Source organism: Brachionichthys hirsutus, chromosome 17 (assembly GCF_040956055.1).
Source record: "Brachionichthys hirsutus isolate HB-005 chromosome 17, CSIRO-AGI_Bhir_v1, whole genome shotgun sequence".
In the NCBI taxonomy this organism is placed as follows: Eukaryota; Metazoa; Chordata; class Actinopteri; order Lophiiformes; family Brachionichthyidae; genus Brachionichthys; species Brachionichthys hirsutus.
Window position 1 is genome coordinate 7,762,697 of NC_090913.1, and position 27,343 is coordinate 7,790,039.

Genomic DNA, 27,343 nt, shown 5'->3' on the forward strand with positions numbered 1-27,343 from the left:
TAATACGATAACAGAGGACTGGACCGCCACTGTTCATGCTTTACTTGGAATATATAAAAGTACCACTTAGTATTTTAGAGAGTAATCTCAAGCCTATTTCTATATATCCTCAGAGTTGCACTTGACTCTATCAGGGTTTTAGCTAAAAGGAGGTCACAAACTTAAAAAGAGATGATTTGAAGCAGTCACAATAAGTTATCAGTTCAAAATAACTACACAAATGTAACTTGAGTCAGATCAATACGTGCCCTAATGAAGACACTGTTCATGTTTGCTATTGGACCCTGACTCTATATGGATAAGCTCATGGGAGAATTGGGAACACTCTGGTCATCATAGCAAGTTGTTAAAATCCTTCCCTCAACTGCTACCAAAATCTTGTGTTTTGTGAAGTCAGATAACATAGTTGGATTCCAATGCAAGCCATTTGAATCACTGTATAATGGTTTTTTATTCACCATTCTAATCAAGTCAAAACAAAAACAATCTAGGAGGGATCAGTCATTCTGCATTTACTCGTTCGAACATGTGCAAATCTGATTATTTATCGAGCGTCCACATATTTTTGTATTTCGTCAATCCTGGGGTAGTAATTGCTATTCCTTAGTATCACGATTAATCAAATCAAGCATATTTTCAAAATTTTGGTGCAATGCCGTAATAGTTGGCTTGATTTTATCGGGACAAACTTCTACTGTCTTTAAAATCCTGGCCAGCTATGCGGCATTTTAACAATTCACTATTTACATATATAAATTTTCAGAATTTACAGAAGTAGCAGACGAAACAGAAGCTGCATTCTGCAGCATAGACACTAAATTCCAGGGATTTAACACCCACATCTCGTGATTACACCATCATTCAGTTTTAATTGTCTCTCCATTACTGACAGACGGCTGTTCTTTATGCTGCTTTTTAATGTGCTATTGTAAATTGTGAGTCCGTGTGTGCATCACTCTAAAGATAACGGTTTGTAGGATATATAACTTCTTTAAGGGCTTGTCTTGAAATTGTACGTCTTTTGTGTGGGGCATTGGTTTGGACTGACAGTTCTCCCATATAAAATCGAATTTTTATTTTTCATTACTTCTGAGCATAACTTTAAAATAGAGATTAATATTATTCAAATGTAATAATTGTGACATATCTTTTGAAAATAAGTCTGAACTGACATTTTTTCAGTGACACACGAAACATTTGTTGAATCAATTATCTATTGTGTGCAAAACACAGATCATACCTGAAAAGAAACATGATTTATTTTTGTGTTTGAGTGCCAACAAAGAAAACGTGTCTTGTATTGTGGCAACAAATGTTTAGAAATTGTATTCCAATACAACAACTCTCCAAACATGGAAATTGAAGTGCATTCAAGAAATACGACAAAATGGGAAGTGAGTGCAAAGAAATCGACCAGGCTCAAAAAGCATTTGTCCTATTCAGCCTACGCTGGAACAGATGGTGCGCCAAGTAATGAAATGTTATTTTCTACTGATAGAGAGTGGCAATAACAGGCCTTGCAGTGAAATAGTAGGCGATGAAGCTATCTAGCGTAAAAGAGGACAATCTTCTCAGCACTGAGCAAGTTTGACAGAAAGTGCGTGGGGAAAAAAAGAAAAAAATCCCTGCTGCTGATGTTGCACCAATATTACGGCTGTTTTAAAGATAGTTACGCCTTGGACATTATCCATTTAAATATATTTGTGAAAACACTTATCATTATGTATGTGAGAATTTGTAGTTATAATTGTTTACTGTGTCGTCCTTAAAATTCTAACACATTTTCGGATAAATCTTTCAAGAAGTGAAACAATAGAGTTCCTTGATTTTATTCTGCAAGAATTTAATGATTACCAGCACAAGTGACACAAGAATAAATAATCACCTACCTGTTAATTAAAACCATGCCCCTCAGCTTAGATACAACCACGCATCTTGCTTATACTTTTAACAATTGCCGTAACTGTCCAAAAATTAGAAAACAAAGCTTTCAAAAGGGGTAGAAAAATGACTAAGCGGGAAAATAAAGAAAGCAATCTTGTCTACTTACTTCTTCTCTTGCCAACATCGCCCTTTGAGGTGGCAGCTTCATTTAGCAACACCATCCCCATGGTGATTGCAGCATCTGGGACAAGGTTGTCAAGGAAACTAGATATTCACAATACAGTAGAGGGATGCAACTGGAGTACACGTTGCCCCAGGAAGGACTGCTGGACAAAAAATTGTACTTCAAGATATTCATACACATGCAAAAAAGCACTCAAACATATTAACCAACACATCAGCGTCGTGAACCGACAATAAATAAAAATGGGAAAATGGACCGTACTCTTTCAAAGTCTCTGGAAAAGGGGCTTAAATCAATTTTGCTGTGTTTGTGGAGAGCAAGTAAGCACATGGCAACATAAAATTTAGACATTTTCCAATCCTGAAATAAGTGTTTTGTTACATTCTTTCCCTTGGCAGGAAAACCATCATAATGGATTTCCATCAAAATTGATCTTTTAAAAGCTCACAAAGGTTGTTGATGTTGATCCAACTCTCAAACATTACACATGCCAGAAAGTTTTTTTAATATATATATATATATATATTGTTCCAACATTTTAGAGAACTTTCTCTTGTCTTTTAAAAGACCTTGGACTGGGTTGAGAGCCATTACTTAGACATTTATTGATATTCAATTTCTAACTTTAATACCTAAAATGGGACTATATTGTTTTATAGTATTTCTATAAAACATTGCATGACTTGTTGACTTAAACATTTGAGCGGATCCTAAATCATTGTAAAGCACAGCCTAATGCATGGCTAACACCATAAATGGCAGACATTCTGCATCCAAAGCTGTAGAACTGCAAACAAAGGATGTTCCATGGGGAGCTATTGAGCAGGTATCCTCCTGAGGATATGTTTAGTCCAAATTAGGAACTGTTGGGTTGTTGGGCGGGGGCTTTGCTAGGCTATAATGAAGCCATGATAACAAATGGAGCCCTATCAGTGGATCATACAAGATATAACTGTATATAATTGTTGAAAGATTTTTCTTGACCATGCAGATTATCCTATGAAAACACCCATCTACAATATGAGACAGAATATCAGGGAGTTGTGAAGCTTGTTAGCTTTGAATGAATTTCCACAAATTATTGTGTCTCTAAATGTTCTATTTAGGGGAGTCGATTTGTATGATTACTTTTTTCCCGTTCCATGTAACATACTCATACTATAGGAATTTGTGTCAAACATCCCGCCCATGGTGATGTCTTTGCACTGTGTACTTCAGGTTGAAAGCCATGTGAACAAAGACGAGGGAGTCTTACACATCATTTATCATTTCAGCACTTACCTTCCGTACCTAAAAATAACAACATATTTATTTAATTCCCATCAGGCCATATGTAAAGGTCACAGAACTAGCTGGTGATAAATGATAAGATAGTGAAGGTATTTATTAATTCTGAAATGTCCTTGCACATATTGTATACATTTATTCAACCCTGGAGAACTTGCTGAATGTAATCAAGCCTGCAACATATTGTATCATTATTTAACACACCAGGTCTGCTTGACAGCCTCCTTTTGCAACACAATACACACTGGCCAAAGTGCTTTTCCAGCAACTTTAGATGTAATCTGTAAGCTCGGAAAATAGAAACAAATTCCAGAGAGGAAAATGTCACATGATGCTACGGAGTTAGAACGAGAACATTACTGAGGTCTGGTTTCATGTTACACTGCAAGCTTGTTTGCATCCAGTGGTTTTACTTATCAGTGGGCTGCTATTTCCAGACTCCCTTTGGATTGTCACAGTCTCATGCTTTTCAGTTTCCGATCAGTTGTGAAAGGGAAAAATAAGAATGATTTATCAGTTATTTTTAACTCGTATGACTGTAATACGGCGGTGAGACATTACCTCAGCTTTTAAGTTTTATCACCCGAAGTATAACATTGGAGGAAAAATGTCATCACATGAATATGTTCTTTTCACTTAGGAAGGCCTGAAACTTTTAGAAACTTTGAGACCGTCCACGGCTTACTGCTCCTGTATGAAAAATCTATTGCTGGTTTATAGTTTCCTAAAAGAAATATTCACACGACTGTTCTCATTTGAATACAATGCATCTCACTTTTAAAATCACATTGAAACATGTCGGGGTTCATTCAGTTTGATGTAATCAGATCAGATGAGTACGGAACAAGAAATAGAACTGTGAGCATGAACAACAAATATTGGTTTGCAGCAGATGTGACTTTGGACCTGCCATTTCCCATGAGGACTAGAAAAACAGCAAAGAAGGAGCAATATATCATTATCCACAAACATATAAAAGCACAAGTGCAAGTACACACAAGGTGCGCAAGCAGACAAAGAAGTAGGCAAACACAAACACAAACACGAACCCTGCTAACAAATACACGAGTAAACACATGCAGAAGCTGTCTGCAATCAGGGCATGAATTTGGAACAAGTCAGGAGTGCAATCTCCTGCCTTTGTGTATTCTGTTTATTCAGTTCAACAGGCAGCCTCCCTATGGAAAATCCACACAGAAAACCCTTTGTGCTGCAAAAACAAATGTAGAAGACAGCAAAATTGGATGTTGCTTCAGACTTGCAGAAAGTGGTCTTTGAGTAAGAAAATTGAGACTTTGGTGCAGTGTGTAGTTATTCTGAACAATTTGCATCTTGAAGCATAGTATTTCACTTTATCTCAACATGCGATACATGCAGTTGTAATGGCATAGCTGAAAGGATACTGAGAAGAAGGATGATGTGAGACTCAGCCACAAACTGAGCTTGACTGCTGCCATGAATATAACTCTGTGGAGGAGGCGAAAAGAAGGAGAGCGGCAATGGTTAATTTATCATTTGCAATTTCCATTTACAAAAAAACACAACAGATAATACCCATGGTGAATTTTTTGTATTAAGAAAGTTAATGCTAAAAGCATTAAAAAAAGGTTACATTTTGTGGCAAAAAGTTCTTTACTATAGTTAAAATGACCAAAAATGTAAATGTCTGGTACACGACATGGCAAAAACTGAGGTTCTATGGTACAAAAGATCATACCTTTGCAATAACACAGTTTATGACATTTCTTGCATGCATGATATTCTGTAGTCAACAGGAAGTGGTGCAACTAAAAACTGGAAGTGTCTAGGAACAGCAGCACCATGGCCAATAAGTGGCTGACCATGCGTCACAGGCTTATGAAGGGCATTGTATGTACAAATCACTAACTCATTTGGCTCAGGAATTGCCCTGTTCTAAACTTGATCTCAAATTAACATCAGAACAAAAACTGTGCACTGGACGCTTAATGGAATACAAGCCTTAAATCACCAAGCATAATGCCAAGCGTTGAATGAAATGCTGTGTAAAGTATGCAGCTAGGGGACACTCAAGCAGTGCAAACATGTTCAATGGACTCATAAGTCAACCAGTCTAGTGTTTGACTAGTTGAATGTTTGAAATTTGTCTTTTTGTTTGTTGGAGAATTGGAATTGATTTCATAAAGTGTTTTGGTGAATGCTATGATAATTACATGTGTTTAATTTATGCAAAGTATTCAACCCCAACCCAAAATTAACAATGCATTTGTCTGTAAATGTATTTCAGTCATCTTTCTCTATTTGGACCACTGTCTGCTGCACTTAGCCATTGTCTTAGCCATGGAAGAAAGTCTTCCATGCAGCATAATGTGAGAGAATTCTGCACAAGCAAGTTCTCTGATAAGATGCCAGAGGTCGTTATCAAGTGGCGTCTGTCTCTGTGTGACAAAGTGGTGGTCTTGTGGAAACAAGACAAATGTAGGAAAAGAGATATGGAGAAAGCATTTCAGTGAGTTTCTCTCCCACAGATTGTCATTAACCCAACTTTATGTCACATCTAGAGTCTGTTTTTTTTCTCCCCCATTTGATTGCCCCAGTGTTTCTTTCTCTATCTGACTGGAGCAAGGAAAGAAAAATGAATAGAAAATGACATAGGAGGAGGAGCAAAGGGCGGACAGCTTCTTCTTGCTTCAGTGGAAAGAAATTAAGTATTTTGCACTCCATTCATGGCTGATGCAGCTCCTTTTGTATTCAGCACAAACGTGTTGCTCTGCATTAGTTATTAATGAAAATGACATCAAGTTGAATTTGTCGGTGAGAGATTGGTTTTTGCATTCTTCGTCACTTCATTAGAAATCACGAGAGCAACAGAGTTGTGAGGAATGTCCGTGATTTTTGTGTTATTAATTAAATTACAGGAATTAAAATTTCATAACACTGTGTTTTTCACATCAGAACCAACACAAAAGATTGCTGAAATCAATTGAATTTCAAAGAGCAAAGGCATCTTTGTAAAACAGTGAACTGTATGGGGAACATGGTCCTCTGAGGAAATGGCACAGCTGTGCCACATTAAAAACAGACCCATCTTACAAGAACATACAAAAGCCTTAATTGAATGACAAAAGCTCAGTCTCCCTCACTGTAGAATATTACCAGTCACTTGGGGAATGTTTGCCAAATCAAGTTCAGAAGTGACAGCGCAAACAAGCCATAATTAGCACTTCCTTTGGCTGTTGCAAATCCATTTAAGGAACAGATGTAGAAACTGGTTTCACTCTGGTTATTATGTATTTTATATAACATTGCATCCATAACAAAAGTCTGACTAGGAACGGAATGGGTGGATATTGGATCTTAAATAACAGAAGAAAATAATGTGTGATCACAAAGTAAATTAATGTTGCTTCACACAGCTTTTCAGCACGCAGCTCTCTGCATGTTGCCTCCTTTATAGGAACAGAGCCCACAGATGGAGTCCATGAGCAACAGCAGAGTTTGGGGGATGACAAATTCCTCCATCGATGATCAAGCCATTCCAATTAATCTGATGGATTAGAATACAGGAGTTCCATTCATTAGTGTGTAAAGATGAGAGCATGGTTGTTGCAGTGTATGCAGTCTAACATCTGTATGCTGAAGACCTCGAAGTAAATGCAATGTTTATGAGTGAGTGTGCTGATAAGGAATTTGTCTGCATGAAATGTGTGGTAATTAAATGTATTTCAAGGTGGTATAGAAGTGTGAACCAACATGTTGATGAATGGAAGAATTAACCTAATACGTACTCAATTGCTCATTCTCTGTTAGGTACACGTATACAGATTCATTTTTTGGACTTGAATTATACCATATATACTTGGAAATATGGGTTTTGTGCTGAATGGAGCAAGATATTTTGCAAAAAATGTTTTTAAATAGCATTTGATCTGCATATCAATCCGTTAAGAAATGTAAACACAAATATAAAGGCAAAATATTTTAATCTAATATGAGGCACATTTTGTCAATGAACTGAAATTATATCAACATCACAACATTTCTCTCATCTGACAGTTGCTGCAGGTTACCGATATATGTTGTACAGCAGCCTACACTGTCTACAGCAACAATTCGATTTCTAAAGGCTATTTTTACAAGTTGTGAAAATGGAGGTTAATCGTAATGCATTTATTCATGTTTTCAAGCAAACACATAGATCTGGATCAGCCACAATAAGTGTCACCTGAGGTGGGAAAATACCAACAGTCGAAGCTAAAAAAGAACTTCTTCCCAGTTTTTAAATATAATTTCCTTAACAATCAACTAGCACACATTGGTATTTGGACATTGGTCTTTTCATGGAAGAAATATGATTGTGTAACTCAGATGTACAGTAACTTTAGTACACATTAAATAGCCTCACCATGGATCTACATACATCAAGTCAAGTTCATGCTGTGACTGTCCATCTGCATCCATTCCAATTTAAAATGATGGCCATTGACCACAGGTGGCACAGAGCACGGCCCATATCCCTCCACATTAAGAGACGCTGTATGGGAGGGGTTTCCACCTTTAAGATCCAGGGAACCCATATTTCAGCAAATCTCTACTGGTCGGAATATACGCCAGCTGTGTTTATAAAAAAAAAAAGGCCCTGCAACAACTACACTTCCTGAGACTGCTGTGTCAGAACTGAAGAAGACACTGCCGGTGACCTTCTAGCATGCCACAATTGAGAGTGTGCTGGCGTACTGCATCGCAGCGCGGTGCACCGGCTGTTCCGCAGCACACAGGAGAGCTCTGCAGAAGGTTATAAAAACTGCAGAACAGATCATCAGCTGCCCTCTGCCTTCCCTGGAAAATATCTCCAGCTCTATGTGCCTCTGCAGAGCCAAAGAAATTGCATAAAACAGTTCCCATCGTGGATATCAACTGTTCACTTCACTGCCCTCTGGAAGGAGGCACAAGAGCATAACCGATGAACAAAAAGACTAAGAACATCTTCTTTCCTTTAATTTCCGATTTGTACTTTTTAGATATCTGCTTTTAATTTGTGATCATATTCACTTCAAGCTGCATGACATATGTTAAGTTAATGAAAATGAACGGCATTATTTTATTATCTTGCTACTCCATAATGTTTCATGATAACACTGGACTGTTATGTTGCGCATGTTTAACGCTGCATTATAGAAGCTTTGTTAGCAGGTAGTCTTGACTACAACAGCGGGGAGGAAGATGAGCAGAACAAGCCGTGCACAGTCGTTCAGTGAGGCGCTGCAGAAAACGGGGTTCAATTACTCTAATGCTGCCAACAAACCAATCTCCAACAGTCTACCTGCCATGCAGAGTGATGGAAAACTACTCACGGCAAAAATAACGGGGTGCATGAAATGTGTTTGTCAACAGTTTTACAGCCACTTGCTTGACTGTTAGTCGCAGCCCAGATCATCTTATTGCTAGTTAATGTGATGCACTAAATGCAACAAACATATCAATCAAAAATGCACTTTCAAATGGGTGGCATTTCTGGAATGAAGCTGAAAATCACAAACGCACTGGGATGATATGAAGCATCAAACAGTGAAGACATGCGTTAAAGGGAAAGCCTCAATAGGTGCTAAAAAGTAGAGATGACAAGAACCTAAGCATAAAATATATAAAAACCAACAGTTGGAACCAGCAGTAGCTTTGTAAACACTGATAACACAACCTATTTGAGAAGTAATTATACTTCCTGTCCTTCCTGCTTGACTTGTTCTGAAACCAAAGTAAATGTCTTAACTGTTAATAGCTATGGGCCCGAGAACCTTTACAAATAGCTATAGCCATCATTTTCTACCCTGCATCATGGACTTGGGTGTGGTTTGAGCGTGTGTTTCATTTGGTAAAGGTCAGGAGGCACTCAGACAGGAAGAGGAATAAATGAAAAGTCAACAAAGCAGAAAGAACGGCGAGGAGAGGGTGTGCTTTGTTTCATAACGGAATGACAGGTTTGACTGAGTTCATTACAAATTATTTTGATGATTAGCAAATCTTGAGAATGAAGCGCGTTGCGTCGCAGGGTTGGGGGAAAGGCCTCTACTCAAGACTGTAAAACAGAAAGATAAGAGCAAAGATGACAGATACAGATAGACCGACTCCAACCTGTAAATTATAAACAAGATGCAACTTAAAAGGTACATAAGTATTAAGGGAATTTTGGGGAACTGGGGAACAGAGCCAGTTTTGGCTTGCACGCAAATACTTAAAATGCAAATTCAACATTAAATATACAAATACACAACATATATTTTTCTTTTTCTTGACAATGGATAAAAAAAGTGGCCAAATTAAGAATCCAGCTGGCACCAAGTCTGTGACGAGGCATTACCTTCACAGACGTGTGTCTGCATGAGATCATCCGAGACACAGCCATCCTGATTCATGACTTCAGACTTGATTGCAACAACCTTCTGTAAAACCCTTGGAGGTGTTCATATTATTAATGGCTGTTCTATGAATACGTGTGAAAACGACTGTTCAAAACTAGTTCAAAAAACTAGTTGAGATAACATTATTGGCTAAAGTTTAAATTTATTTCACTGACTGGTCGGTTCTCGCACACATTTGCAAGTCCTCAACCGCTCGTCCTACTTGTGGTGATGTTTCAGTCACTGGCTGATTTAAGCATGTCATTACTAATGTATGAATTTGGAGAATGAAGTCAGAATTCTGAGATTTAGTTGAGAATTCTGAGAATAATTTCAAAATGAAATGTATCTTACTGAATAAGGTGATACACATTTGATGAACACTCTGCGATTCTGGCTAACATGTGCCCCCTGTGGCCCTAGTGCTGGAATAAATCTGGATAAATTTATATATCTGCAGAAATCCAACAAAGTTGCATAAAAAAACTGCAGGGGGGTGTTATCCATAACAGCTGAGAAAGCATTAAGTTCAATAACACCTTCATTTGAACAAATATAGGATGTTATTTGTGCGATTCAGGTGATGCTTGAAAATCTAATTATCCCCTCCCTGTTTATGCAGTTCATTGTTTACACACTCCAGGGAGAGTCGGGTTTAATTAACTCAAGAGCCAATTAAAGTAATTTAAAAGCCATTTTATTTTTTTAAGTCATGTCGGTCCCGTAAAATGAGGTGATTTCCCATTTCCTCAGTCGAATACACTAGGTGCATTTTTGTGTTTTGTTTTTATTGGACTTATAGGATTAAATTTGGTGATGATTACTTTAAAAATAATTATTGGAGGAAAGCTAGCTCAATCTGCAAGCTGGTGGAAAAAGCACGGGGAAAACCCCCCCAGCAACTTCTCATATTCTGATTACTAGGTTCTCCCCATGTGTGAATGTATATGATAGAGAGAGAGAGAGAGAGGGCTTGTATCTCTGCCGGATCCCCAACAGTCTGCACATTTCCCATTTTTTTCATGTCTGTATGTGTGTGTCTAAGCAAAAACACAAAGCGCTAGCAATATTTTCTTGGCCACCCACTGAGTTGCTCACTACAATTTCACCTGCTTGGTCATGTCATTTGTCAGTTGACAAATCCTTTCAATAAAGTCTATGCTGGTCTCCCTTGCTCATCATTTTGAAGGAATTACTCTGTCCGGGGGAGGGAGAAGAGTGTGGGATTATAGAGGCAGGTGTGAGGAAGAGACGTGGAAAGTATAGAAAAGGAAAGATAAGACAGGTATCTTTTCAATATTGTCTGCCTAGTCCTGTTGCAGGATGCAGAAAGGAAAATAGGGATTTGCAGAGAGAAGGGGGGGGGGGGGGGGTTGATGAATGTGGACACTGTATCAGGGAATGGAGGAAATAAGAAAGAGATGAAGGCCATTTACACTGGATCTAATGTAGCTGGCCCAGGCTGCTATTTTGGTTGAATGGCTACAAAACTGCGATCCAGCCTGGAAGCCTTAAAAAGGTAGCTGAGTTAAAGCAGGTAGTTCGACTGATGTAGAGGAAATGGGAAGAATAAGAGAAATGATGAAGGATAAGCTGAAGGGGGCTTGATAGGAAGCAATAGCATAATATAGGCAGGCCTCAACATACTCACAGAATTTCAGACAGGAGGTTCACCTAAAATACGAAATGGACCTTTTTGCACAATATAATGACTAATACAAAAGTAAAAAAAAAGACAGAATTTGTTTCAGCTGATTAGGCATTTCATTTATGATTCCTTTTTTATTAAAAATTCAAAAGCTTAAATTCAACTGTTCCTCTTGGTTCTTTCTTTACATTTTGATTTTGTATGGCATATGAGCATTGATAAACAAAATGCATGTATTATATAATTGTAATTATTACCATGACATTAATATGAAGACGGATACTTTCCTTTCATGTTGTGCTCCTTTGGGATTTTTTTTATTACCATAACACGGCATATTTAATTGATATGCAATTGAGTAGTGCTACTAACGTCGCCATGGAGATGGCAGTTTTCAATCCACATGACTAACTCCAACCTGCAGACAGCATCTGTCTACAGAAGCAGCAGTCTATCGGCAGCAGTTTCTGGGGAACAAAGAGGACAGGGGCTAAACGGTCTTCACCGGGCTGAGTGACAGCAGATATTTACTGAACTAAAATATTTTGTCATGTACCCAAAAAGAAATCAGAAGGCTCAACATTTATTCATGCGTTGATTGCACTTCCCTGTCCTGACAGGAACAATCAATGCACGTTTGGTTATTTAGATAAAAACATGGACTTGTGGATGTGTGCGAGTTAAACAGCTGTCTGTGTAAGGGATAAGGATATAAATAAACTCTCTAACATACATGTACAGAATAATTAACGAGCGGACCCACATGATTCTTGCATAGGTGGTAAAAGACGCAAGTGGTGTTTGAGTCTACACCACATTTCATTGACCAATTTCCTTCATCTTATCAAATGTTTCATTACGTTGACAAAAATGTCAGATATTTTTCACCTGCTCTTTTCTTTTTCACATTAATGCTCATTCTGCTTTTAGTAGAGTCAGATCCATGTTGAAAACAAACCGTTTATAGGTTTCATAATAATACGGCGGGACAGGTAGGTCTACGTTGAACTTGATCGCACCACAATCAGCATTTTCTTTCCCCTCTAGGATTTCACAAAAGATGTGATGTCCCTAAACGCTGCTTCCTTTCTCTCATGCTGTTTGAGATGCTATTGCTGAGAAAATTGTCTTGTACGTGCTGTGGAGAAGGTGATCAGCTGCAACCTGCTATCTCTCCAGGACCTGTCACAGGACTCGGAGGCGTGCAGGTCGGATCACAGCCGAACCTTCTCACCCTGGACACAGTTTGGCCCTCTCCCCTCAGGCAGGAGGCTACGGTCCATCTGGACCAGAACCTCCCGCAACAAGACCAGCTTCTTCCCCTCTGCCATAAGACTCATGAACACTGTACAACTGATTTCTACCATTTGCACCATGTGATCATGTACACATCTTGCTGCTAATGAACATCTGTAAATCCAGCCCTGATGCTGCTGTTTTGTGGTAAATCTTTATATTCCTTCTTTTTTTCCCTAGCTCAGTCTATCTTTATCATGATTTAATGTTTAACGGTTTGTGCTGCACATTGGCACCGCAAAAAAAAAAATCCTCATTTTGAATTATTTTCACTGACAAGGGCAATAAAATCTATTCTGGTTCTGATTTGTTAACAATGTCATAAACAGTAGAGTATAATATTTAATTCGTCAGGACTCAATCATTTCTAATATGTATCCGAAAGAAAATATATTTTTCTGTGTGTGGATGCTCGTCTGTGTAGAATATATTGTAAGTTGCAGGGAAGGGGGTCTACAGAAAGAACCACTCGCAGAGAGCTACACAGGATAAGGGCCAAACTACTGAAAAATGACAGAGAACCAACAGAGCCTGAAAATAATAACGCAGAACAAGAGATGAAACGTACCGTATGGAATAGGAGATGAAAGGGCCAAGAAGGAGGCTGTGATGCATTTTTATTACCCATTTCGGTTCACTTTATGAGAGTGTGCTCTGGTTTGTTGCATGTTTGTATGTCTTCTCCTCGTGTGAAGCCACAGGGACGACCAATACTTTTCAATCTCTGCATGAGCTGAACTGACATTTCCAAACAACCACACAGTTTTGCACGCTTGTGGTCTTGGACCTCGTGCATCACTCTCTATGGATGTATTTTTGTATGAGCGAATATACATTCGGCATGCATCAGACAACATAATAGCACAGACTGGCGCTCATGTTTTTTATGGTAACTTTCCTTCATGCTGTTTCTACTGCCCCCCCCCCCCTCTCTCTCTCTATCCCTGCTCATTTTGTCAATTTTTGTCATATTTTTGCAATTTAATTTCACACTTGGATGAACTAACTTAAATGATGAGCAGCAATACTATACCTGCAAAATTCTGCTAGTGTCTGTGTTCACACAGATATTGGTAATAAGTGGCAACTGCCAAAAAGCCAGCATACACCAGCGAAGTCGATAAATAGGTAAATAAAAGAACATTGATTTTATCACACAGGAACTGCTGCCAGCTGTCCTGAAACACAAATGCTTAGTCAGCATTCACCAATTAGCAGATGGCAATGGTTAGATGACTGCATCTTACTTGGGGTAAACATTCTTGTCGTTTTTGATCTGATATAACTTCACTCCCAAACGCAAGAACACATTTATTCTAGCCTTAAACTATTGTTTTTGCTGAAACCACAGATGAAAAAAATGACAACTTAAAAAACAGAGAAATCAAGCCAAGAACAAAGAGGGACATATAACAGGCACGAGAAGAGGGGTAAATATGGTGGGATAGAAGATGGAGAGGATGAGAAACAAGTGATGCAAGGGTGAATGCGAGAACAAAATTAAGAAGGGGGGGGGGGGGGGGGTAAGCAAAGATGAAAGAAGGATAGATTGATTTTAATTCCTACCACTTGTCCATTCTGGGGGTTTTTGTGGGCATAGGGAGGACCTCTGATGTGATTCCACATTTGGCCCGATGTCATCGCGAACACCACACACTAACAGATAGACAGTGGAGAGAAAGAGAAAGAGCTTCTCATACAAATCTAAGTACTATTTTTAACAGAAAAAGTTTGAAACAGAACCAACCCAACATGACACCAGTTTGTTAAAATGGGAAAAAATATATATTCTAATGAGGTGAGACTCAACTGTGACTTGTCAGGTTGAATGTTTTTGGCAGGATGTGTCAAAATCCGAGTGTGTGTGTGTGTGTGTGTGTGTTACCAGTGCAGCCATGGCCCAGCCAGTCTTGTTGTATATGAATTCCAGGTTGTTCCGCCTTAGATACAAGAGACCTCCAACAAGAGACACTAACAATGCCAAAGCAATAGTCCCTGAATAATTAGGAGGACGGAAGACACGGATCTAAGGGAGATAGAAAAAGATTGATGAAGAGAATTAGACTTATGCTTTGCTGTTACTGTATATATTACTTTACTATTGTATAAATACAAATGAAGGAAACATTTATAAAACTCAAAACTTGTCACTTGATACAGTAAATTCTGTAAATAATCACTCGTCGTTCTTCCTTTTCCAATTAAAGAAAGAAATGTGTTCATAGCTGAACAAAAAAAGCATCAATTCCACAGTTTATTAAAATATATATATTTTTTCTACCTATTTCATGGTGAATTTACCAAAACTCTATCACATTCATTGTTTTTACTGCTGCACATCCATAACTGGTTCTGCAATAGTCGATTTTGGAAGTGCACGTATGAGGGCAAAAATAAGACTCTGAAACAAGCGGTCACAGTAACCTTGGTATCTGGCCACCAACATCTTTTTAATTTTGTTAGAGTCTATAATTCTTCAATGCTTCTTGACCCTTGATGCTTAAGCAAAATCTGAAAAAAGTTTCTGTAGGAATTCCTTATCTCATTCGTGAGAATGAGAAGAGCAGACAGACAAGAAACCTGGACATGTAATAATGCCTCCAGCCACCAAGGCATTCTATTTTCAGTCATTTTTATCTTTTAAAATATAATTCAGGAACACCTTTACTACGTCTGCTAGTACATAGCGGACAAGTTGCTCAGAAGAGATGGAATTGCAATCCAAAAGTTAGAGGTTGGATCTCTTAGAAACAAACAAATGAAGTGACTCCAAATAAGTGTAAAGACTCGAGTCAATGATGATTGTAAGGCTGTCACATGGTCAACATATCATGTGCCTTTGCAAAGACTAGGGGTGACATTATGTTAATGACACAACCTTACAACTTAAATGCGCTAGCAGCTTCAGAACGTTAAACGTTAAATATTTTAAGTAATGTTGAAGTTTAATCATTACTCATCATGAAGTCAAAGAAATAATGTTGAAATCTTTAGTGGCTTGAACTAAACTGTTTGTGACAGATCAACATATTTTGAAAATACATGCAGGTTTCTTGTGTGAGTGTAACAGTGTATGGATTACCTGAACATCTGTACGATCTGCAATCCACTTTGCCAGCTGCTCTGAAGCAAAGCCAATCCTTTGCAGGTCAAATGTATCAGCCCTCTTTGGCTTTCCCTTAGCTGGGAAATGCATGAAGGTTGGAGCGCTGTTCATGTTTAACTGTAGACAAAGAGAAAAATAATGGTAAGAGGATGCCAATTTAATGCCAAATGACCATGCATTATTAATATCCTAAAATCTAAATGACCAGGCTGATGCTTGGTCTCAGATCACATTATTATAATTTAATTTCATATTTTTGCACTTGGATTATTTAATCCAAATAATAGGACAAAAAAGGCACAACAAATTAATTAACCATATAAATTATTTCTGAAAGTAATAATGCAATTATTGTTGCACATGTCTTCAAATGAATTTATTATATTCAGCCGCTAGCTCCAATCACTGCCGGTTCATACGGATAAATTTAGGAATCTATTTATAAAACAAAACAAAACAATAACAACGAAATATCACCCAGAATTCTCAGTTTAGACAATATTATTCTGTATTCCAAAGCCGCAAGCGTCAGAAGACTATTTCATCATCAGTGAAATTTTGAAAGTGTACCACACCTGTAAATTGCTGCCCACAACATATCCAGATAGAATATAAAAAAATAATGCATTAAATGTGCAATATTTTTTTTTATATTGGTAGCAAGCTAAATATTTAGATACCTGTTGGAAAACATCGGCTCCCTCATCGTAGTCCACTACAGTGAAGAAGAGCTTGTTGGAAAAAGCAGACGAGTAACGCCACGAGTTTGCCAACACCTGGTACTCCTCATTTGCCTGTCTATAAAATGGCAATAAGACAGACAGGGGCAAGGAACAAAAATAAAGAATGCAGTCAAACAGCAGCGACAGAAAATAGATGATGCATCTTGTCTAAGATGTTACACAATACAGCATTGTTTCAAGCCCACATTGCAACAGTTGTGTCGAGGGGAACTGTGTTTTACAGCAGGAGAAATGCACTAGTGTAGGCATATCAGTCCTGACTTCTACAAATTAGTATAATGTTATACTTAGTTCTTTATTAACATTCTCCAATTCAATTTTGTATCATTCTTTCTAAGCGCAGAGGCAGGTTGATGCAACAAAGAATGTGTATTCTGGCAGCGGCATGAGGAAAATGTGCAATCAAGATGTGTTGCTTGTTACATTGTTGTTTGAAATTTTGCAGCACCTCTGAGAAATATTTTAACATTACCGGTAGTTGGATTTCCTTTCATTTCTCAATTTGTTTCCATTTATTAATTACTTTAGCCTTTGGAAGGGCACATGTTGATTTGAACAAGCTGAGGGCAGAATGCAAAAAATAATGACATGAATTACTACATTTGCTTAAGAATAGCCATGTGCTTGCTGTACTGTGTAATTAAATAGGAGCATGAGATATTTACTTTGTACATTATTAGTACTGGCTTTCCCTAACATTCCATAGTGGATGGAGGCCATGAACCTGCTTCGGGTAGAGATGCTTAGCTGCTTACAAAATCAGAAGATAGTTATTAAGCAACATGCAGTACAAAAAGCTTGAAGTGATAAATTGGAGTCTGACTGTTGCCATGGTTTTTGCATTCTAATTACTATTCTCAGTTTAGCGTGAAAAACGTGAACAAAAACGATCTGGGTGATTATTATTTTGTATTTATTTCTGTTTATTTCCACTCAACACAATGCAGTAGTAGTACTGCAGTAATGTACTTAAATTATTACGATGACCGTAAAACATTTTTGTACTGGTTGTCATAGCCCTGCTGTCGAAGCGGGGTTATGTAAAGTAATGTAAAGTAATTTCAGCACCATGGAGAGCGCCATGAAGCAACTGCCTGGGAAAGCTGCTGTGTGGAGCTGTCCATGATGCTGAAGTTATTGGAGCCATCAGGCTGTTCAACTAATTAGCTTCATATTGGAATTAATTAAAATTCTGATCTCTAAACTTCTTCCCTTTATATATCAAGCTCACTATTAGCATTTCTTTATACTATTTCGACATGCATTAAACACTTCTTTCCACACAAGTGGGCAACAAGCTCTTGTAGAATTCTTAAATGAATTCATTCTCCTTTAGCGGTATGGCTGGCTGGAGTCGCTTTGAGAAAATGTAAATGTGACCCACAGGTGCTTATTATTCAGTTTCCTGTGCTTTCTGAGGCAGGAAGATCTATGTGTGTATGAAGGAAGAGCACATGTGAAATATTGGATGAGCTCTTGGATTGTGCTTGTATGTGTGTGTGTGTGTGTGGGCTCTGTCACTAGAGGAGATCCTTGGTGCACAGACTGGGAGGAGGACACGAGAATCCGAGGCAAAAGAGGGGAAGGACAGGGGAATGACTTAAGGAGTCAGGCCAGAGTGTGGTCATAATTAGTTGCGTGTGTGTGTGTGAGTGTGTATGTATGTACCTGCACACAGAGCACTGCCTTTGAGGCTGTAGGGCAGTGAACATAACAATGACAGAGTAGTTCCTGGGTGGAGCCTTGACGAAGCGTCGGAACTTGTCCCCATTCATGCGGACTACTGAGCGCCGAGAGGACCACTCCATCATTTGGTCAACTTTCTCAGACAGCAGATTCTGAACACAAAGATGAGAAAAGGGGCAGGGGGCATCTCATGAGTGACGAGACATTGTCCTTCAGTAGATTAGGTTCCTTGACATCATTGAATGTCTTCTCTCATTCAGTAAGGAACAAGGTTGAGGATTGATTATTATGTCGACCGAGTGAGCTAGCTCATTTAAGAGCTAGCTCACTCAGTTCAGGAGACCGCTTGCAGTGCTGTTTTGCTGTGAAGATTCAGAACACAGAAACACCCTCACACATCCCATCATCTTGGTTGTTAAATGACTCAGTCTCAACTTTTGGGAGAACTGTTCTAAGTAGATAGCATTACTACTACTACCACTGATCCTTTAATAGGGGACATTTATTTTTGCAAACTTTAACTTGACCGTTCTTGCGGATTTGTATTTGTCTGTGTGCGCTGCGTGTCAGTGCAAATGTGCAACTCTTCTGATTAAATCTGATCAGGCTTAGCTAGAAGGTTACAACAGTTGCTGTGGCGACTCAATACTGAAGCAAACAAGACAGCTGGATGTGTACACAAACACAGAAGATAGCGCCTTTGCAAGGTCCATAAAGTTAAAATGCTAATGACAGCAAACACATGTGATGGATTACACTGGGCGGTGCAGTGGGTACATGCATACGTTGTTCGTCTAGTCTAATACTGGTTTCAGCGTTAGCTCTCAGCAGGACGCTGCTCAATCCGCCCCTCCGTCATCATCGCCAACCTCTGCTCTGATGAGTGACGAAATACTGCTACCGCTGATGAAACACTTGTTGTTGTTCAACCTCTACTGATGGAGGGCGAAACTGCTTGTTTTGTTGTAGACTATACACGTTTCTATTGAGGGTCTGCTATGCATTGAATCTGTTTCTCCATCTCTTAGCCATTACATTTAAACAAGGAATGCTGAACTATTTAAGGGCCGGGGTTGGTCAGGTAACTCCAAGAAGCAGAGATGCAGTTGGAGAATAATCGGTAGAACGGGGGTGTTCTGTGAATTACTGACTTTTTAGCTTGCTGAATGGGGTTATAAGCTAATAGGAAATCACTCATAGGACAACCTGGACCGCTTCCACTGCTGAGTAATAGTAAATATGCGCATTTTCTAAAATATCCTCATTTTCTGGGGCAGCTGGGAATCTTTTCTTGGTGGGCCTTTTGCAACATGCAGCCTTGCCAGTTGAAAATGACTGATGTAGAGTCTGAAACCTTTCAACGATGTCTGCAATCAACTTAATTATTTATCAAAGTTATAAAAAAGGCGTATATTATTTCTGTCAGCATTCTAGGCCACTCTGTGTACAGTAACTTTGCCTCTCTCTCCATCTGCATGTCTTTCTAGCCAGTACTTTTATAGTATTGGACCAAGACAGTAGCTAAATAATTAAGCACTGCACTTCACTAACACTGCAAATCAGATACAAACACACACTCTTTTTATGTCAGCAGCACAGTACAACAAAGTAAAACAGACGCACCTCGTCGTGCACCCATACACCTTTGCTTTTTGGCTTTAATTTGAAAGTCTTTTCTCGTGCGCATTCAGCCCTAAAAGGAAGCTGTCAGACCCGGATGCCAGTCATCCTGGTTGCAACGATGGACCGCCTTACTAATGTTCCACACACAAACGCATGTGAACAACTGCACCCTACAAAAGGGCTCCTCGTGAACAAAGTGTAAGAGATGCTGAAAAGCAGAGTGCAGGACATCTGGGAAGAGTACTTGCTATAATGTGGTACATTTTAAAGTAGAGTATGTTGAAGTTTTAAAATGTAAAGTGTAAAATGCTGTCCATTCAACATGATTTAAAACCATAAACTAGAAATAAAAGATAACTGAAAAACAAAAAAACACGGTGAGGGAAATAAAAATGAACTAGACACACCATCATCAATGTAAATTTGGGATCTGGCTGATAGATCTGATTTAGCAATGGAAAATGTATGTTATTCTTGCATAAACTACATGTAACGAACCTAGAATATGAAAATAAAAAAAATAATTATAAATTATTTTTAATGAAATAACACATTCTGAAAAAATTCCATATTGTTCACATCTAGACTTACATTCTGAATTATTTACATTACATGTTCTACTATGTTCTGTAGTAGTTCTACTCATAACGTAGGAAATGTCTGATTCATACTAGATTATGCAACAAAAGTTGTAATACACCAAATGGTACTGATCACTGGTTGCAAGCAGAATTGTTATTAAAAGAAGACACCCAATCACAGAATAGTGGATATTGCAGGAGTAACTTGTTGCATTGGCACTGCAGACGCCATCTGCGTACTTTTTGCTGAACTATCTGTTAGAGAAGCTTCCTAGCAGAAATCAATTTACTACAGACGGAGAAAAGGAGGGATTTAAGTGAAATCAGCTATATAAGACATGCCACTAATAATAAAAGACTGGCACTAATAAAAGCTTGCAACATTTAGATACCACTATTTGAGAATCTGCAGTATTTTTGTGTCATCTGTAGTCTGAGAAAAGATGCCTCTGAACTACAGAATTAATTTACAACTCTTCTAAGGAGCAATTCATGCACAGAGACATTTAAATACTTAATGCTGGACCTTCAAGCGACTCACACACATCAATGTTATGGCTCCCTACTTTACCTGGCCCATACGCACTAACATGCACGATACATTATTCTGAAACAACCATCTGAGGACCATTAAATACATTTATCTTTTACTTCACCAAGCACTGAGGGCATTACAGTGAATCACACTTAGAGTGTGCATGTGGGCAAGATGCTCACCGGGTTTGCAAATATCCTGCCTTATACATCTGATACTCTGTTACTGTATGACTTTTATAACCTCTCACATATTACAGGCCATGGAACAGGCAGCTGATTATATTAGGAGCTCTGAACTTGTTCCAAGTCTTTATCGAGTTCCCCATTTCCTCTCTGCTTTCTTATTACTGTTTAACCATTTTCAACTTGATAGTCTTCCTTTTCCTTCAACATCTCCTGGAGATTTTCACATTTGTTGCAATCCCACGTTAAAAGTGCGAGCTGAGAAGAGATTTGTGACTACGGGGAAAAAAGAAAAGAAAAAGAAATCAAGGGCAAAATAAATAAACAAAAATGCATTCATGCATTGCTGACCCACACAGCAGGAGGTTGTGCCAGTGGGTTTCAGTACGGACAGCTGTGCTGAATATCAGAGATACTAAGTTTTTAAATGAATTTAAGCAGCATATTCAGACCTGTCAACTTCGGGTAGATATGTCGAGAAGACTAACTGGAATGCTGAGCTCAAAAACCTTTAGCATCACTTTGTGTGAAATGTCTGACAACAGTTTGGAGGAGAGAAAAGCCCAGTTTCAAATCTGTATTAAAATATGCTTCACTGTCATTGAGCTAGATTATAATACATAGTTTCAATGCACATGCTGCTTCATGTTCAATAATAAATTGTGTATAATGTGTTTATTGTTTATACAAACCGATGACATGACTGAATTACATCAAATCATTCAACAAAAATGGAAAAAATTGAAGAAAATAAGTCACTTGCCGGAAAGATGACTTGGTACAAATAGCAATTTGCTTCAAAATTGCTTACAGACAAAATAATACAAATATCCTGGTTTTGAATAGCTATATTAAAACATAAGCAGTTAATGTTTGTTGATAAATATTGACTTTACCATGACTTGTACACGCGTGCACGTACAGATGTATAAAGGGAAGCCAGGAGGCCAGAACAGATGAGAAATTAAGCATAACATTACTAACTGTTGAATATTTATTTCGCTCACATTTATAGTCTTATTTGGGGACAGAGGGAGGATTACATGAAAAGAAGAGAAGAAGCTAACAGTTTAAAAAAGAAGAATGGCGGGTAAATATATACTACGGTGGGAGAGAGACCGTATACAGTGATAGATGGGATGAGGGGGAGCCGAGAGATCTATGAAGAAGAAAGCAAAAGAAGCAGAGGAGAAATTTGTCTGGAGAAACAAGGGTTTTGAGACGACAGAGCCGTGATGAAGATGGACAAGTGAGCACAGTAACATAATGAGCTATGGAATTCTTCGCACAACAACAATTGGAACATAAAGAAGAAGCTTTCTGCATCTATTTGTGTCTTCAAGCAGGGAGGAAACGGCGCGAGTTGATGTGGTGTATAGCAAAAAACACACGTCTTACAGAGAATTAGCTCGCCTAGCAGTGCTAGCGTCCATCATTCACCCCCATCGTATCAGACCAACATGCTTTCAGAACCGTCAGCCGATAAGCTGTGCGTCCCAGAAATGCCTTGACTTGTTATTGGAGGGGTTGGAGAGGGGATTTGTCAGCTTATCTACTTAATAACAATCGTCTGATAAATATGTTTCTCACCTTCCTTTGTTCGTGCATCTTTGCAACCATCACGCTCTGGTAATCTTTTTTTTAAGCAGCTCATATCTTTGCCACAATTAGTTCTGTCAGTTGTGTCATTCTCTATTAATGCTTATGAGACGCACAAAGGATCGTCTGCCTTTCTTCCTTAAGATGACAAATTCTCTTGAATCCCCACAGGCATTTACTGTGACGCTTTGAATTCTGCTCTCTGGATTGCCTGTCTAAGGCTTCTGTGTTTGTTGATTCAGGGTGTGATGAAGGTACCTTCAACACTTTCCGCTGTTTTAAATGCCAGCTAGACGGAGACATAAAGGTAATGGAGAAGGCAAAATAAAATGTTTTTTAAAAAAATGATCAAATACATGATGCATTTTTGTTTTGTTTTTACATCTGCCAAGAAAGTGATGCTTTCATCATCGTCTGTTTCACTATAAGGAGCATCAAACAAAAACTACTTGACAGATGTTCCTGTTACTTGGCGGGAGAGTTGGGCGTCGGCAACTTTCTTACACTTTCACTTACATCGCAAAATACAACTTAAAAAAAAGAAATAAATTATGCAATATGTAGAAAGATATTTTTTTATGATTTTTTAATTTTAAATACTCTATACCATGAACACATTCCATCTAATGGAGTCTTTAATACCTAATTCTCCACTTATTCAATCACAGCCTGTCATATTCTACTGTTGACCAATAATTTTCAAGCTTTGAAACTTTAACTATGCTCCCTTTCTCTCTCAGCAACCCACCTCTGCACCACTTCAACCGGTCACACGTGGTCATCTCCACCTTTACAAGTCAGAAGCGCAGCCTGTGATTCGTCAGCAGGCACATCCAAATCATGATGATGTCAGTGTGGCATTAAACCAACACTATCCAAGTTTTCCAAATTGAATCATGGGTAAATTAGAGGCAAACACATCACAGCATTTAAACCTCTGCAAAGGTAATTTAACTCCTAATAAAAATGAAAATCCAATTATTACATTTGCTTAAATTACATGAAAATATAGTACCATAAATGCTTTAAATACATTTCACCGCTTCTTTAAGGTCATATGCTTAAACCCTGACACCAAGTTTCAGGACAATACATCAAGTATTTGTTGCGTAATATTGCTGATGGATGGACAAACGGATAAATAAATAAACCGAGATGCCTGTGAAAAGATAACTGCCTTGGGGGAGGCAATAATCACAGAAGGCATTCAGTCATATTTATAATGATGTATACATTTCACCAAGTCCCCAAAACGACACTGCAGTACGAGATTAAAGAATCCAGAGATAACATCATACTGCAGACCGTGGAAACGCAGAATGATTAAATGTTGAACAGCAAAATAGAAAGTCTCTTGAATGCAGCGTTCCAGAAACCTTTAACCTTAACTAACTTGTTGTTGTTGATCCCAGAGAGATCGTCCACTCTGGGTGGAAAGCAAGCTGTGGTATTCGGATACGTTCAGTGTTTTCAAGTTCATTGTACTTGAACGTGTTCATTGATTTAAATAGCAGCCTACGTATCTGCAAGTCCCTCTGCCCCAAAACAAACACACCTGGATTCTGCCAAATTGTTTGCGCAAATCTGCTTTTCTGCCATGGGAACGCTTTAGTTCTGCAACCACTCATGATTCTGAGAATTGACATCATGGTCCTTTGCAAAGTTTCACATAAACAATTTCAACCCTATTCTGCAATTTAATTCTTAATCCCTCAATTCAGCTCAAAGGGTTAACCCTCTATACGTAAAGCACGAGCAGACAGTTGTTGAGGGAGTGATGCACGTTGGTCATTTACCTTCCCCCCCAGACATGGGACATTATTTTAACAAGGAATTGAAATGCCGGTCAGCTCATTCTTTCAAACCATGAACAAACTAATAAATGTAATGTATTTGCAGTCTCAAAATAGAAGCAGAATCCCAAAGTCGCCTGTTTAGTTCCCGTCATTCTACGTCTTTCCCCTTTATTTTTCTGTTCCCAGTTTTTGCAAATATCATTTCTCTGGGGAAGCAGAGAGCTACAATTGGGTTTATGGGGCATCTGTGCATCAGAGTGATTCTATTAAAGTGTCTCAATAAAAAGGGGGAGTGGACCCACAGGCCGAAGAACCGGTCCACTGTAAAAGAAAAACCCAACTGGGACTCAACACAGGCATACTAGGAACATATGGTCACGATACAGCTCCTGGCAATATATCAGAGAGATGCGTGGATGGAGGGAGGACTGAAGAGTAAATGAAAAATGGGAGGAAGGCAGTGTTAGCGTTAATTCACCTGCACAAGTAAAAGGGAGAGTGACAGTAAAACAGGAAGCAATGCACAAAGAAACAAAAGACAAACGGGAAGGAAAAGAAAGAGTTGTTGTATCTGACTTTTGAACTGATACATTCATCACTCTGTTTTTAGTACATTCATTTATAAAAACAATTATGCTTAATTTGAACTTCATTTTCTATCTTATTTTTGTGTTTTCGCACAACAAATTTGCAACCCACTATTGGATTTTTCACTCGTGATTTCATATCATGCTTGTCAGGCGCATTATTTCAAATGACAAATGAAACAAAGCTCGTGCCGTGATATTGGCCGTCGGTGCATCGGCATGAGGGACATGACACTACATTTACTGTGCACAACATCTGTGCTTGTCAACATAAGAAGTGAGAAGTGGGCTTTAAAGAAGAAGTAAACAGACCATAGATCAAGATGTTCTCTTGGACAGAGTTAAAATATACCCTATATGCCCCACTTAATGTGCATACAGTTTACTCACTCCAGACCAAAACTTTACTAGTATTTTGAACATGTTCGTCTGTGCACTAACAAGCAAACTTTTTTGCTCTTCACGAACAAGAAAAAATATTCTTCTACTTTTCTTGATAGCAGCCAAAAGCATTTTATATATAAAAAAATACACTATTATCTGGCAAAATGTAAGGCAAAACAAATCTCTGTGCGAATTCGTTTCCTCAGGGATTTGCGTTTGTTGAGGCCACGAGGCATGTAAGTTTATAGCATTAACATTATTTGAAAATGTAATAAAGGAGAAGTGCATCGAAAGGCTTTAAAGAACGATAATTCAAATTCCTTGAGGAAACGATGGCAAAGAAGTAAGAGATGTCTTTTCTATCTCGCATAACAAAATCGCACCCTCCAGCCAGGCACCAGAAATAAAAGCACGCAAGAATATGTGCAAGATATGCTCCATTTGCACAGATCTTCTGCAATTATTGGAAAAATTGACTGTACCTGAGAAATTGGCAAGCTTTGAAATGTTCCTTCATAAGTCAATATATATTATGTATATCCCCCACACTGATGGAATATTTCTAAGATGGCTCTTAACCACTCATTGCAAATAAAGTGCAATTAGCATTGCACTTCTCTTACCTTTGTACTATACAATAGGGAACAATTTAAAACATCTTTCTTAACAAATGAAAAAAAGGTATTTGGAACCAGTTCGAAAGCCAACATGAATCTTTAAAATGAACAAAAACCTGGGGGCCTTGAGACGGACTAGATAGTCATTCCTTGCAATCTGAAGGCAACATGCACAAATGCATGAGTAAGGACACAATAAATAAGTACTCAAAGGCATCAGCCAAATGATTGTAGAGAGTGTGTTTCCAAAAAAAATAAAAAAATAAAAAAGGCTTAGCTTCTCCAGGGTTCCTTTAAAATATATGTGATTTTACATACATTTCTACACAGTTGTTTTTGAGATGTATCGACATAGTCCTGCTGGAACGTTTTTCGACCAGGGGCTGAGGAAGAATGCTATTGTATAGCCTCCATTATATCTGTAAATGCATTATGCATTATGTAGTTATAGTTTTCCAAATAAAATGCTGTACTTCCATCTATCAATGTAAAGACATGTTCACTGTTTTTTTTGAGGTAACTAAGAATGTAATAATAGGCCTCATTGCATACATGTAGAACATTCTTTAAAATTAAGAATCATACTGTAATTTGCCTGTTCAAGTGAGTGATTCTTAAGCTTGATTTGTTGTTAGTGGAGAAAAATTCCCAGGCCTGAAATGACAAATTGGTGTTTGACTTAATGTAAAAACTTAATGGGTTCCTTACAGTAGTTCGCAATTATGCTGCATCTGTCCATCCATGCAGCTTTTTTTTTTTTACCTGTGCATCATAGCTCAGTTCACCGATCAAGTGAATCGACTTAAAGGAACTGAAGTTCGCATCTTCCAGGTATGGCGTACTGGTTGGGGGGTTTGGAAAAGGACGTTTAAGGTGAGACAAGAAGACAAGAGTGGAGCGGCTTACGTGTAGCAAAGCATAGCGCGAGGGATTTGGACTCACTAAAGGTCAAGGAGTTACAAACCTGTCGGTCTAGCCAGTCAGTCACCTTCTTTTCTGCTTCTCAGGTGTGCTGTGTCAGACTAAAGTGTGACCTTTACCTCTAAATGTTCCATTTACCACTTTCTTTTCAATCTTTGGATATAATGTTCTCATCTGAAATGCAGACTATGCTCTGCCCGCAGTGATTAGGTTTAATGGTCAAAGTCAGGGCCAAGTGCACAATGCACATATAAGCATATTAGAGATACAAGTGTAATTGGCCTCGTGTTGTACCTCATTAGCG

The 27,343-nt window shown here is 38.4% G+C and overlaps 1 protein-coding gene across 1 annotated transcript in view; it reads right to left on the minus strand.

The window, feature by feature from the left end:
- The window catches only part of LOC137906468 (tumor suppressor candidate 3), a 42,072-nt gene that overhangs the window by 4,838 nt on the left and 9,891 nt on the right, over nt 1-27,343 (minus strand). The window contains exons 2-8 of the mRNA XM_068750739.1: nt 18,194-18,363; nt 16,463-16,580; nt 15,759-15,899; nt 14,562-14,702; nt 14,243-14,332; nt 4,759-4,822; nt 2,051-2,125 (exon numbers count right to left, since the gene is read on the minus strand). Coding sequence (XP_068606840.1) covers nt 2,051-2,125; nt 4,759-4,822; nt 14,243-14,332; nt 14,562-14,702; nt 15,759-15,899; nt 16,463-16,580; nt 18,194-18,363 — 799 coding nt within the window. The remainder of the gene's footprint in view (nt 1-2,050; nt 2,126-4,758; nt 4,823-14,242; nt 14,333-14,561; nt 14,703-15,758; nt 15,900-16,462; nt 16,581-18,193; nt 18,364-27,343) is intronic.